The following is a 14,077-nucleotide window of genomic DNA, read 5'->3' as shown; positions in this document are numbered from 1 at the left end:
TTGTTAAGAGTTTTCCAGAAAGGGTACAGATAGAAAGAATGCATAAACAGGAGGAGAGAAAAGGAAGGGCATTTTAAGGACAGATGATGAAAGCAAGAGGGAGAGAGAATTCCATGTGTACAAAATTCAATTCAGTAAGCAGTACTGGGAACTACGAGACCCCTGTTGTATCTATTGTAAAGACAGATGGGTGAAGGGAAAGGTAGGACAAGATTTAAGATTTAACAGCGGTTCTGAATGGGAAAGCCGATTCTCCCAACATGCAAAGCCAACCAGATTTCACCTTTTCTATGGATAGTTTCTAAACTGCTTAGCTTCTATTAGTTTATCCATTATCCTGTCTCATGTAACTGTCTAAAACAGAACAGGAAATATGTACCCTTCATTGAAAGCTTCCACTTGTTAACTATTTTTTGGTTTCTGATTACAATGTGTCTATACAAAATGCATTTCCGACCTCAGTTTCAAAGCCTCTGTCCAAGGTGCTGAGAATCGCTGAAATAGGGCATTAGAGGGTGTTGCAATCAAAGATGTCGACTCTCCTAATGTGTTTTATAGATAAGTGATTTGAGGAGACAGTATAGCTGGAAGATGGGATTAGGTTAGAGAGGTTTTATGGGTATCTGGAAGAAGACAAAGGGCCATTCTGAATTTGGTATTTGTGGAGTTCATATGTAGCTATTTGAGATGTAATTACCTATATGGAGCTCAATTGTGAGATTTTCATTAATGATAAATATCAGAGTCATAATTTGCACAACCAGCGCAGGCAATGTTCAGTGACATGAAATGCAAGTTGTGGATGTTTGGAAATTCTCATTGTGCTGGGCTGGCCATTGGCATTCTTCAGTAGCATAGAATACCTCACCCTACCCTGTAACAACACACTGCATGTTTCAAGAATTGGTTATTTTTGCAGATTGGCCAGTCAAAGCTCAGGTCATTCACAGACTCAAGGTCATCATCACACTTCTGAAAATCCTCTTCTGAGATTTCCCAGTTTTCTTCCTCGGTATTTTCAGAACCCGACTGCTGCTTTCCGAAAACCAACTCTCCTTTTTGCCTCCCAGCTTACCTCACATAGGATTCTGGTCCTTTCTGCTCAGTCTTTCTGCTGCCAGTCCTTAAAATTCTTGCCATCCTTTGGCTCTTCCCCTTGACCTAGTGAGTTGCCTGAGTACAGCTAAATCCATGGGCCTTTACCATCACAACTTTACCTAGCAACCCACCTTCCCTCCTCCCTTCCTTCCTACCACCTTACTTTCGATCCTCCTTCCATTTCATTCTCCCTCCCTCCTTTTCTTCCTTTCTTTTTAAGCGGTAGTGAGTTTGAGCCCAGGGCCTCACACCTGCTAGGTAAGCAATTCACCTACCCCTCTAGTACCTTTTGCTCTGGTTATTTTTCAGATAAAGTCTCATGCTTCTTCCTGGTCTGGCCCCAGCCCATGATGACCCATTCTCCAACATGGGCTTCCCATGTAGCCTGGATTAAAAGTATGTCCCTGCCATCCCTGGTTTGTTTGTTGACAAGTATCTAGCTAGCCTATTTATTTTTAACCAAGGTTCACTTTGAACTTCCATCTTCCTGATTTCTAAGTCTTTGTAGGTACCTATCAATAATATTCTTACATGTGAACTATTGAGATCATCTTTATTAGGAGTAGTGAAAATCACTGAGTTCATGCATTAGGAAACAGGACTTAAAGACACTCAGAGTATAGACAGAGGAAGGCTGTCCCCAGTCCTCACCGACAGCATCCTGCTAGGACCTGGCTGCCTCTGGGTCTCTCGCAAGTGTGAGCAGAGCTTATCATACTCCCTCTGTAGTAGCCTCCCCAGAATATTCCTTTTACCTCCCATCAGTCTTCATGTCACTAAGGATCACAGTGCAGGTAGACCTTAGCTCTGTGGTGATAATTGTGTCACGGTCGTATCCTTGTCAGTGGTCATGCAGTGACAGGACTGGACATCCAAGCCCCGAGAGATGTTCAGCCTTTCCCACTCTTTCCACAGAGGATGGCAGAGCCATCATCTCTGACACTCAGATGCCAACATCGCTCTGTGCTGCCCTCCTATCTACAAGTGAGGCCAGAGCCTCAGAGGCCATGACTGGTAACTGACACCTCACCCTTAAGTTCTCAGCCAGGATTTGTCATTCTCTACTCACTGGTCTTGGATTCTGTGCCCTGGTTGAATGCCGAGCATACAGTTCAATGCTGTTTCTTGCATCTATTTTCTCCCAATTCTGTTGGCAGGTTGCTGGTTGTAAGTTTCAGCTCCCAGAAGCCTGCGTGATTGATGGCTGTATGTGAGAATCCAAATACCCAGGGCATCCCATGGCCGGCAGCTGATGGCGGCAAAAAACCTTAGACTCATCAGGATTTCTGAAAAGCAGCTTTCTTGAGTCAGAAATACATCATTCAAATACCACAGAGAGAAAAGCTCCTAACGCAAAGCTCATTTTGCTTATGTTATATGCTCTAGTAAGCAACCATTATCGATTTTACTCTAATAGTTCATGCATTAACTCAACAAATAACTGCCGGCTGCAGATCAGATACTGAGCTAGGTGTGCTAAATTGAACCTAGATCAGGACAGATTGAGTTTCTGCCCCAATTATATTTAACATTGACAGTGATTAATTATTGCATCGCTTATATTATGACAGGGATTAATTTTAAATTTCTCTTTTGAAAGCAAGAAGCTAGGGTGCATGCACCTTTTTCTGGGTACAGAGCGCAAGAATAATTTTGGTGTGTAGATGTTAGTTCCAAATTCAGGCTTCTACTTTGGGCAGGCCAAGTGATTATACAAATGACATGTTCAGTATTAGTGTTTGTGTCATTAATTCATGCGTCTTTTGGAGCCTAATTTTAATTAAAAATGTTTTTGCTTATTCTTACACAGTGGAATGGAAGATTGGTTATTCAAGTATGTTAAAAATATTAAAATTTTATGACTGTAAACTGCTTGGATTTATATCTATTTTAAGGGCAAAATTTGTAGTTTCTATTGGTCTATTTATTATTAAATTAGTATAAGGTGATGGAAAATTATTAAGGTGATGCCTAGTGCAGGAAATAGAGCCAAATAGAGTCTATAGTGACAATATTTTTGTGTTTTAGAGCATAGGATCAAGAGCAGGGAGGGGTCCCTGGTGAATAGGAAGATGTTTTGTGATCTTCATGGGAGAGGAAACAAGGATAGGAGTGACAGCAAGCCAATACTTGTCTTTAGCTATGAAAAGTCTTGAAAGTCACACACATTATGTTCTACTTATTCTGTCTCTAGGAATATGTCGGTTAGAAATGTTATGAATTTTAAAAGTGTGATGAAATTATATCAGATAAATTTGGATATATATATAATATAGAAAGGAGATTCAACACTAATCATTACATAATTATACTATTGAATAATTTAGTTGATTTCAGAAATTGCTCATGAGGTGTTGGTAGTTAGTAAAAACTTCCTTTTCAGAAATAATACGCCATCCATTCTGGAAAAGTCATTCTATAGAATACTGATTAAGTATTGTACTGATTAAGTACTGATTTTTGGTGGATTACCTCTGACTAATATAAAAACACACGGGCATACCATTCACTGCAAAATCCAGAAGCTTGAAGTTTTCAGTACTTCCTTGAGACAGTTCAGGGCTTGGTTCTTGAGGATCTTTTCCACATTTCCTAGTCTGTTCTGTAACGTCTGAGGTAAGACCATTGGGAACTGAAGTTGACAATCTCTGCTGTCCAATATTATGTAGTGACCAATGGTTAATTTGGATCTAGATGTTAAAAAATATTAACCATGGAAATTATTCTAGGTCGTTAGTATCTAGGCATGGGGATTGTCTTTGGGAACAGCAGCTCTGATGATTTCTATTTTCCATATTCAATGCTGTAGGAGAAAGATTGAAGAAAAGAGGTGGATGATCAGGTCTGTGTTCCTTAGTCTATGTGGGTAAAGTTGTCAAGTTCCTATGATTTGATCTAGTGCCTGTTAGGTCCTATATTGTCTTATTAGTCTCATCTCACCTGTCCCACTTATCTCAAAGATAAAACACAAAGGTGTGAGTGCTATGTGGACAGAAGGTGAAATCAGTCTCTAAAGTCCCGTTGTTTCTAATTCTATAATTATGTCACATTCTGACTCTGCAGCCCTTTGCTTCCTGAAATGTCCTCAGGTTGTCTGATAGTTACATCTGATTGTAGTGATGGTATCTCCTCCCACTGAGCTTGTCTTCTTCCATTGCAGGAGCTATGCCTGTCCCAGACCAGCCCCAGTCAACCTCTGAAAAGACCAGCTCCCTGAGCCCTGGCTTAAACACCTCCAATGGGGACGGCTCCGAAACAGAGACCACCTCTGCCATCCTTGCTTCGGTGAAAGAACAGGTAGAAACATTTCCATTTCTTTGATGGATTATGGGGGACATTGAAAAATTGCTTTTCCAGATAAACAAGGATGATTAAATTGTGTTGGAAGAAAAATAATAATTTTCTAGCAGAATGTTGCTATTCATTATAGAAATAATATTAAAATATGGTTACAATTGCTTTTGACTTCATGATATTATTCATGATTTAGGCAGTTTTCTTGAAAAAAAATTCACAGGGGGGAAAATATTCCCCTACAGGTGACAGTTTGACAGATTTGTTGATGAACCTAATGCTTAGTACTATTAAATATTTGAGTCCAAATGTTGCTCTTTAGAAAATGTAAAGTCTAATAAACTGTCAACATCTATCCAGGATGCTGAGGATAAAATATTATTCTATGTTGACAGTGAGCTAATATCACATTAGGACAAAGAAAATTAGTCTACCAGTGTTTCTGTGGCTGGTTGTTTGTTTAAAGGTCATAAGGAAGCATAGCTATTGAAGAATTCAAGGAAAGTTAATAGAATATACCTTATATGGAAATATACTTTTCACTTGAATGGACTCATCATGGACATTAAAGTTAAAATAAAGGATTCTAAACTGGGCATTGGTGGCTTTTGCCTATAATCCTAGCTCTTCAGGAGGCTGAGCTCTGGAAATCACAGTTCAAATCAGGCAGACAAATCCAAGAGACATTTTTTTCTACAGTTAACCAGTAAAAGCATGAAGTAGAAGTATGGTTCAAGAACTACAGCACTAGTGTTGAGAAAAAAATCTGAGCAAAAGTGTATGAGGCTATGAGTTTAAGGCCCAGTACTTACCCTACACATAACACACACACACACACACACACACACACACACACACACACACACACACACACACACACACACACACACACACACACACACACACACAGAACTTCATTTCAATCTACCAAATATGAAAATGTTAAAAAAAATGATGTGTTTTATATGCTAGTTAAATGTTAAGATGGGAGACAGTTCGCATTCTTTTCTGTTCCAAATGAGAATGTGAAGTTGTATTTTGTCTTAATTTCGTAATGTTTTCTACAAAGTAACATTTAAAATGTCTCACAATAGCCTATGATCTAGTCTGGCTGGGATTATGTTCTATACACTTGAGTGACCTACAACCTGAGATTTTGTACATATGAAAATGTGTTAAAAACTTTACTGGAGATAAAGAAAGAAAAAGAAAATATTACTTGATAAATATTACTTGATGAAGAGTTGAAAAAATGATTAATCCTTCCCCAAATAGATCATGTAATTATTAGCAAAAATGAATTATGCTATGATTTAGCATTTGTGAAGTCACATGAATTTGGGAAGTAAATGACATAGGATACTATTGCCCTATACTTTAAAAACCAAATAGTAGACTGGATTTATTCTTGTTTGTGCATGTTTAGGATTATCTAGAAAAATTAGAAGGAAAGAAATAAAACTGGTGCTATATGGCGACCCCTATCTGTTTACTTACAAAGAGGTGGGAACGGCCTGATGATGAGAACTAAGAAGACAAGCAAAATGATAGAAGGAATTGGAGCTAAGTCAAATCTGAGCTGGGTTTGGACAGTCATAATTACTTCTACAATTGAACCTGGTTGTTTCAGTATTGAGTGTAGATGAAATGCCTGAGGTAAACTCCATTACTGTAAATAATGCCTTTCAAACTTCTTTTATTTTTTGTTTCTGGGCCTTACTTCAGGGTCCTGCACATGGTAGGCTGGTGCTCTACCATTGAGTTATATCCTCAGCCCTCTGAATTCTTGGTGATAATTTATTTATTTATCAGTTGTGGGGCCCGAACTCTGGGCCTGGGCACTGCCCCTCAGCTCTTCAGCTCAAGGCTATCGCTCTACTGCTTGAGCCACAGCGCCACTTCTGGCTTTTTCTGCTTATGTGGTATGAGGAATCGAACCCAGGGCCTCATGCATGCGAGGCAAGCGCTCTACCACTGAGCCATCTTCCTAGCCCCAATTTAATTTTTTAAAAAGAAGTAATGGTATCTTTCTAAGTCATTTAAAACAATTCATTGTTTTTTTTGGGGGGGAACCAAAACTGTGATTGTGGTTACATGTCCCTGAGGTGAGAAGGAAGGGAAACCCTGTCCTGTGTACCTGAGACAGAGCAGCTGAGACAGTCCAGTGAGCCACAGGGAGTCAGATGCCAAGTGAAATAAGCAGAAATCAGCAAGTAGGAAACTTCAGGAACTGTCTTGCTTTGCACAGATAATTCATTTCATCCATCTATCTATCTATCTATCTATCTATCTATCTATCTATCTATCTATCTATCTATCTATCTATCTATCTATCTATCTATCTATCTATCTATCTGTCTATCTATCTGTCTGTCTGTCTGTCTGTCTGTCTGTCTTTCTACTTGAGTTTGAACTTGACATCCAGTCTGCCAGGTGGGCTCTCTACTGGTGAGCCATGTCTCCAGCACCTGTTTTGTACTGGTTACTGTGAGGTAACCAGTTCTTACTTGGCTTTGCTCCAGCCTGTGCCTGGATGGAGATCCTACTGTTTTATCCTTCCCCCAGAAGTTGGGGTGGCAGATGGGCTCTGCCACACCCAGTGTCCTCCAGTGGAGACATACCGACAGTTTCTAATGGCCAGGCCTGGAGAGCGAGAGGATCCTCCCGATCTCAGCCTCTGGTGTAGCTGGGGTTATGAGCATGCCCTACCACACCCAGCCATTGGTTGAGAAGTGGCCTTGTGAACATTATATCTGGGGTTCACACCAAAGCATGACCCTCCTGATCTTAGCCTCCCAAGAAGGAATTCAGGTGTGGGCAACTGCCTTTATTTCCTACATTATTCTTAAGTTTCTTCTCTTTTTCTCAAATATCTAGTATGCTGTCATAGTTAGTGCTAAATTAGAGATGTTTCTAGAAGGCTGGGATATTCACTGCAAAATTACAAAAAACCATTATTCCCTGTGTGTGTGTGTGTGTATGTGTGTGTTCACACATGCATGTGTGCATGTGCCAATCCTGGAGCTTGAACCCAGGGCCTGGGCACTGTCCTGAGCTTCTTTTGCTGAAGGGTAGCACTCTACTAATTGAGATACAGCTCCTCTTCTAGATTTTTTTTGTAATTATTCAAGATAAGAATTTCTTGCCTGGCCTTGCTTCGAACCATCATCCTCAAGTCTCAGCCTCCTGAGTAGGCTTAACCCACAGTGCCCAACATGATTCTTAATAATCATATGTATACTATGCCTATCAATCCATTCATTAGAAGAATACTATTCTCTCTTTTCTCTAGCTTTCCAGAACTGAACTCTCATTGAGTTCTTAAGGAATTTCAAGTAAGAAATCTGGTATTAGCTCCCCATACACTATCTAGTCCTGTCTAGTCTGCAGGAGGGAAACCTTTCTTTCATATACTATACATGTGTTATGAGCTGTAAAATAGTAAGTTTTATCATTTATTTACTCGTTCCATAAACATATGAGGAATCTTACATAGTCAAAGCAAAATATAAAGGTCCATGCACATTCAAAGAGAATGCAATCTAACAGAGTTAATTTGAGGAAGTTGTTAATGAGGTTAAGAATACAAATTCTTAGGCTGGTGGCTAACATTGAATGGAAATAAATCCTAGCTTATATGTGTAGACTAAAAATCTAAGTCATAACACACTTTTAAGCCATGAACAATATCCCACCTTACAAGCTAGCAGAACAGAAATATTTATCAGATGAATTCTTGAATACAGTAGTCATGTTTTGTTCAGTAGTGAATAAGTGTTCATTGACTTTTTTTTTCTACTTTCCCATCTCAATTGCTTTCTGATTAGTGAATCGTATGCTTTTTTATTGACATAAATAAATCCAGGGTCTGTGCTTCATTCTCTAGCAAAGCTATCTATTTCAGACATACCTGTCCTATTTCCTAACAAGTCTCTTAGGAGCAGAAACTTAGACAAGATTTAGATGAGAATTTAAGAGAGAGGTGGTGAATCTTCCTTTCTTCTCTTATACCTATTGTCCCTCAGTAGAAGCAGAGGGAATAGGAGGTGAACATTAGACATGAAATGACCCAAGGAAGATAGATCATTTGGATAAACAGCAGATTGCTAATTATTGTTTGAGACAAGGTCTTATTAACGGTTTTGAATTGCCTAGCTTTGAACTAGTATCCTTTGTACCAGTGTAGGAGGAATTACAGGTGTGAGCCACTGTAACCAGCAAAGAGTTTTAAAATATAGAAGTTTGTAGAGGAAATTTTATGTATTGAAAAAGTTCAAGTGGTTTACATTACTTGAAATGGTGAATATTTGTAAAAGCCCAAATCTTCTATTGCTAGACTAGTTGTTCTTGCTCATTAAATTCTACACATATTCTACATCATATTGTGCACTTACAGGAATTTTAAAGTAGTATTATTTTTGTGTATTGTTGATTACTAAATGGCAAAAGCAAGTTTTCTTGCTTTTAGTCATTTATGGTATTTAATGTAGGAAAAATGACCTTTTGCACTTCTGCTATAGGCAAAATCATTAAGCATTTTACACAGGTTGAGTCTTAAAAAGACACTGAACAGCATTTTTTGAGGTTCATGTAAAATCAAAAGAAAGCTATTATTGTTATTGATGTTATTAATTTGTGGTGCTGGCTTTTTAACTGACGGCCTTGCTCTTGCTTGTCTAGTACTCTATCACTTGAACCAGGCCTCTAATTCTGCTTTTTGTTGATCGATTTGTAGATGCAGTCTAGTGAACAATTCAGCCTGGATTCCTTCCAGCCTTGATCTCTTGAGTAGCTACAATTAAAACTGATGCCTAGTTGTAAAGAACCCCTGCTTTCACTGTAATTGATGTTGGTATAATTTGTGGAGGGGAAGGGAAAAAACAAATCGTTTAAATAGGGATACAGGTGGACCCATTGCAACAATGAGATGTACAAGTCGTTATGTCAAAAAAACGAACTTTTCAACTTTGGTGGGGGGGAGAAGGATCAAGTGGGGGTAGGGGGTATGGGAAGGGATGGGAAGGGGAAACAAAGGAGCAGGCAACAATGCTTGATAAGAAATGTTCTCGTTATCTTGCCCATGTAATTGTAACTCCTCTGTATGGAATTTTCACAATAATAATAAAAGAAGAATCTTACGCTGAAAAAAAAAAAGAAATCTTGATCTTTCTATCCACTCCTGTGCATGAAGCATACCTTCTTGCTTTGCTAGCCTCTCCACTGGTAATTTGGAATTACCTTTCCTCTTGTGAAACCGAATTTCAATTGCCAGCTTGTTTGGATTAGGAAGTGCCTAGGAGATTAGTTAAGCATACCTCGGTGCAATGGTCAGAGAGCCCAATTCTTGGATGGTTTAATCAATGGATAGATTCTGAAGTTTAGCAGCTTTGGGGGAGGTGGTGGATCTTCCTGCCTGGTTGAAGGAAATGGGTCATTGGGATTGTCTGTGGTGGCGACATGTTTCTTGGACTTTCCTGTGTCCCCTTTTCTCTGCTTCCTGTCCAGTAGGACAGCCTCATCCTCCACACGCTCCCCCTGCCCTGAGATTCCAGCAAGCCTGCACGGTACTCACTGAATTGGGAGCTGCATTTCGTTCTCCCTCCCTCTATTGCTTCTGTCAGGTTTTTGTTCCAGCAGCATAAGCATCTGAGTAACGCAGCTCTGTGTAGCTAGAATAGTATTTGATGTTCTTTTACTATTCTTACAATGGTATTATTGCAAAGTCTTTCAACGTTGTTAGTGTTACTGTAATGCATGACCATCGTTTCTGATAACACAATGTGGTACATGACCTATATCTCTTAATCAGCTTTAGATAGGAATTTAACAAAGGACTTTTTGAAAATAATGACAGAACTATTATCCATGAAAAAGAGGAAATCAAAACATCTCTGGGAAAGGTCAAGAAGATACAGTATTTATCAGCCAAGGGCAGTGAACTTTAAATTCACTTGTTCAGAAAAGCTAAGAATTCCACGTTGCCCCAGAGAAGGTTCTACCCATTGAATCTTTTCTGTAATGTCACGATTTAAAAAGAGAATTACTTCATTGCTACTTTAAAAGTTCATTTCTTAGCCAGGTGCTGGTGGTGGCTCATGCCTGTAATCTGTTATTCAGGAGGCTGAGATTTGAGGATTGTGGTTTGAAGTCAGCCTGTGCAGAAAAGTCCATGAGACTCTTATTTCCAATAAAGTACTCAGAAAAAGCCAGAGGTGGCACGTAGCTCAGGTGGTAGAGAGCTAGCCTTGAACACAAAGAGCCTCAGGGACAGCATCTAGGCCCTGAGTTCAAGCCCCAAGACTGGCAATAAAAAGCTTATTTCAAGCTATATATGAGTTGATAACGAAAGAATTTTAAGAAACACAATTTCCCTCCCCTATTTTCATTCTAGAACATCAATGTTTTGGGCAGTGATCGTGAGCTTCAGGCTATATATTGGGATGTGAAGATACAGCTTGGCATCTGTAGAACTGGGTCTTCATATTTGACATAGTTTAATAGCAAGAAAGAGGCAGAAGCTCAGGGCCAGCAAGCCATATATGAAAGCCTAAAACTGGGGATGAGGAGGGTGGGGGTTGGAGTTCCATGTTGGAAGGGAAGAGATGGATGGGGGGATCTGTTGGTTTTGATGAGATTGTTTCCTTGGTAGGTTCATGGACCAGAAAAGTAAAGGTCAACTCTGGAAACCAAAAAAAAAATGTGCCAAGCTATTTTGAGTTAGTGCTAAGAGTTCTACATTTGGGAGAAAAACTCCAGAAATGTTAATGTATCACTTTTCTTTCCCACCCTATCTCAAATCACATAATAGCTGGTCTATTAATTTCCTGAAAGGAGGTGGTACTGAGTTTGCCAGGACTTGTGCTTGCCAGACAGGAGTTCTAACACTTGAGTCAGACTCCAAAAACCCTTTCTGCTTTAGGTACTTTTTCTTTTTTGTTGATCATGGGGTTTGAGCTCAGGGTCTAGGTGCTGTTCCTGAGCTAATTCTCTTGAGGCTCTACCACGTTGAGCCACAGCTCCAGTTCTGGTTTTCTGGTGGTTAATTGGAGATAAAAGTCTCATAGACTTTCCTGCCAGGGCTGACTTTGAACTGCAATCCTCACGTCTCAGCTTCCTGAGTAGCTGAGTAGCTAGGATTATAGACATGAGTCACTGGCACCCAACTGTTGAGGTCCTTTTTCAATAGGGTCTCACATTGATGTTCAAGACAGCCTGGGCCATGACCCTTCTATTCGTGGCTCGTATAGCTAGGGAGGACAGACATGTATCATGACACAGATTTGTATTAGTTGAGATGGAGTCTCATCAATTTTTCAACTCAGCTGGCCTCACTCTGTGATCCTCCTAATCTCTGCTTCCTGAGAGGGAAGTTTTAACAAATGTGGACCTCTCCTCTTTTGACTTCTTATCCCTGTCCCCTGACTTGTTTTTTACCTTAACATTTCATAATGTCACACTCTTCAAGGCATATTAATTCTCTGTTTCATGAGTTTGGCAACCTCAAACTAGATCCTAATAATTAAATCAGTCTTTTCTGGTGTCTTTCACTGTGTTAGTGGTGGAGTTTAGAGTTGAAGAAATTGTAACTAGGTTAAGCTGTGTGTGCTAAGCAGGAAGGTGAGCGATTAGCATGTGGAATTTTGTAACATAGCCTCATGCCATCCTCAGATTTTTGGAATATATTGTTAAACATATTTATGTAACTATTGATAGAACATTGTAGGTAAGATAAAATGCTAGAAAAGGAAAAATAGTGAAATTTTTGTTTGAGAATATTTTGTAAGCAGAGGTAGGTACACATATTTAATGGAGATTTCCTGTCTAGATTATTATGTAAATATGAGATCATTTGGATACAATGTTCATTTTGTTTTACAACTATTTTGTTCCTCTCTGCCCATTTAACATTTTATCAGGAAGACTTTTTCATATGGTTAAAGAACATAGTAGACATTTTTAATGAGCATGAGATACAGACTCACTCCGCATTATTTGATATTATAATTTTATTTAACTTTCCTACTTTTGTTGATCTCTTAGGCTGATTTAATTCCCTTAGGATGAAATAAAGATGGTGCCTTGCACTTCCTTGTAATAAATCACTGGTCTGCTTTGACAGGGGCTGCCTGGAGCAAAGTTTTGAAAAAGAGTTTAACGACCCTTACAAACTCACTGGGAAAATATGTCACAATTAATTACTGATAAGGGCTCAGGAGTTCTTGAAGTGCAGTAGTCAAAGCCTTGAGCAGGGTTTACAAAGAGTAGAAAATGAACACCTTAGGCAATCTAGGAAGAAAATGGGAAAAAATGTTAGAAAATGGAACCAAAATATTCCAAACTTGGAAGGTCTTATATACCAAATAATTATACCAATACAAGAATAGTCAACATAACCACAGAAATTATTACAGAACAATGAAACAATATTACATAGTATTACAGAACAAAAATGTATTAAATATTAAATAGTTTGGCAAAAAATCTTTTCAAAAACATACTTTATGTTTTATATATTTCGAACATGATTTTAGGAGAATGGAGAAAGGGAAAAAATGGGCAAATACAGTTCAAATATTCAATGTATATAAGTGAAAATGGAATTAAGTAAATTGAGGGGATGGATAGGGTTCTAAAAGGTGGGAGAGAGGAATGGAAGTGGTGATATTGATCAAGATACATTGTACTCATACACTGACAGGTTGAATTGAAAGCCCTCTGTACAACTAATAATGATAATAAATTGTAGATTTTGTAAAATATGTATTTATTTGCATTTACTTGTGAAAAACTTTATCATGTATATAACTAAATAGGTCTTGCCTTTAGTGATAGTTTTGTTCAGTATTTCTATTTCTGACCAGAAAAATACTTGAGACTTACATCTATATTGAATGTACCTACTGAAAGCTATATAGGAAATTGCTGAAAAATTAAACTGAGAAGTAAGACCTAAGGTTGTTTTACTTTAAAAGAGACCTGTTCAATCTCATGGGTAGATGTGATAATACACTGACAATATGTTGTCTAATATTGTTCCCAAGAGAATAAATTTTTCTCCCACTAAGGTTTTGTTGTGGTCAAAAAAAAAAGTCCTCCCTACCTTAGTCCTATCAAAGTAGGAAAATAGAGGAGGAACATCCATTTGGTCTTTGAAATAAGAGAAAATCATAATGAGATAAATAAGAATCGTTGAGAGCTTCTACACTTTTATTTTGGAATATATATTTTTATTGTAAAAATACTGTACAGAGGGGTTATAGTTACTTGAGTAAGGTAATGAGTACATTTTCTATGGAGCATTGTTACCCCTCCTTTGTTTTTCCCCTACCATCCCTTCCCTTCCCACCTCCCCAACTCCTCCCCGCCTCCCCTCCCCCACCCCTGAAATTGTAAAGTTTGTTTTCAACTTAGTGTCTTGTATATCTCATTGTTACAATGGGTCAACCTGTATCCTTATTTCAGCATTTTATACTTTCCTTCCCCTCCGACTGGAGAGCTTCTACAGTTCATTGCTAGTTACTAATGTCTATGGAGAAAGTGTGAGGTTAGGGCCATAGATGAGTGTGGGTTAAACACAGCTGTTTTTCCTTTTGTATGCATGCTGGGAGCGGTGGCTGGAAGTGCAGTTATGTCTCCAGCATGCATCAGTGGCATCGGTAAACATGCCGGAGGCTCACCATCGATC

The 14,077-nt window shown here is 38.8% G+C and overlaps 1 protein-coding gene across 5 annotated transcripts in view; it reads left to right on the top strand.

Annotated features, from left to right (window-relative positions):
• The window catches only part of Ctnnd2 (catenin delta 2), a 795,501-nt gene that overhangs the window by 138,295 nt on the left and 643,129 nt on the right, over window positions 1-14,077 (top strand). For all 5 annotated transcript variants that reach the window (XM_070042191.1, XM_070042192.1, XM_070042190.1 and 2 more), the window contains exon 2: window positions 4,259-4,395. In XM_070042191.1, the coding sequence (XP_069898292.1) occupies window positions 4,264-4,395 (132 nt within the window). In that variant the 5' untranslated portion in view covers window positions 4,259-4,263. The remainder of the gene's footprint in view (window positions 1-4,258; window positions 4,396-14,077) is intronic.

Source organism: Dipodomys merriami, unplaced genomic scaffold (genome assembly GCF_024711535.1).
Source record: "Dipodomys merriami isolate MVZ:Mamm:240054 unplaced genomic scaffold, mDipMer1.0.p SCAF_32, whole genome shotgun sequence".
In the NCBI taxonomy this organism is placed as follows: domain Eukaryota; kingdom Metazoa; phylum Chordata; class Mammalia; order Rodentia; family Heteromyidae; genus Dipodomys; species Dipodomys merriami.
The sequence above is the reverse complement of the archived record's forward strand: the minus strand, read 5'-3'. Positions and strand labels throughout refer to the sequence as shown.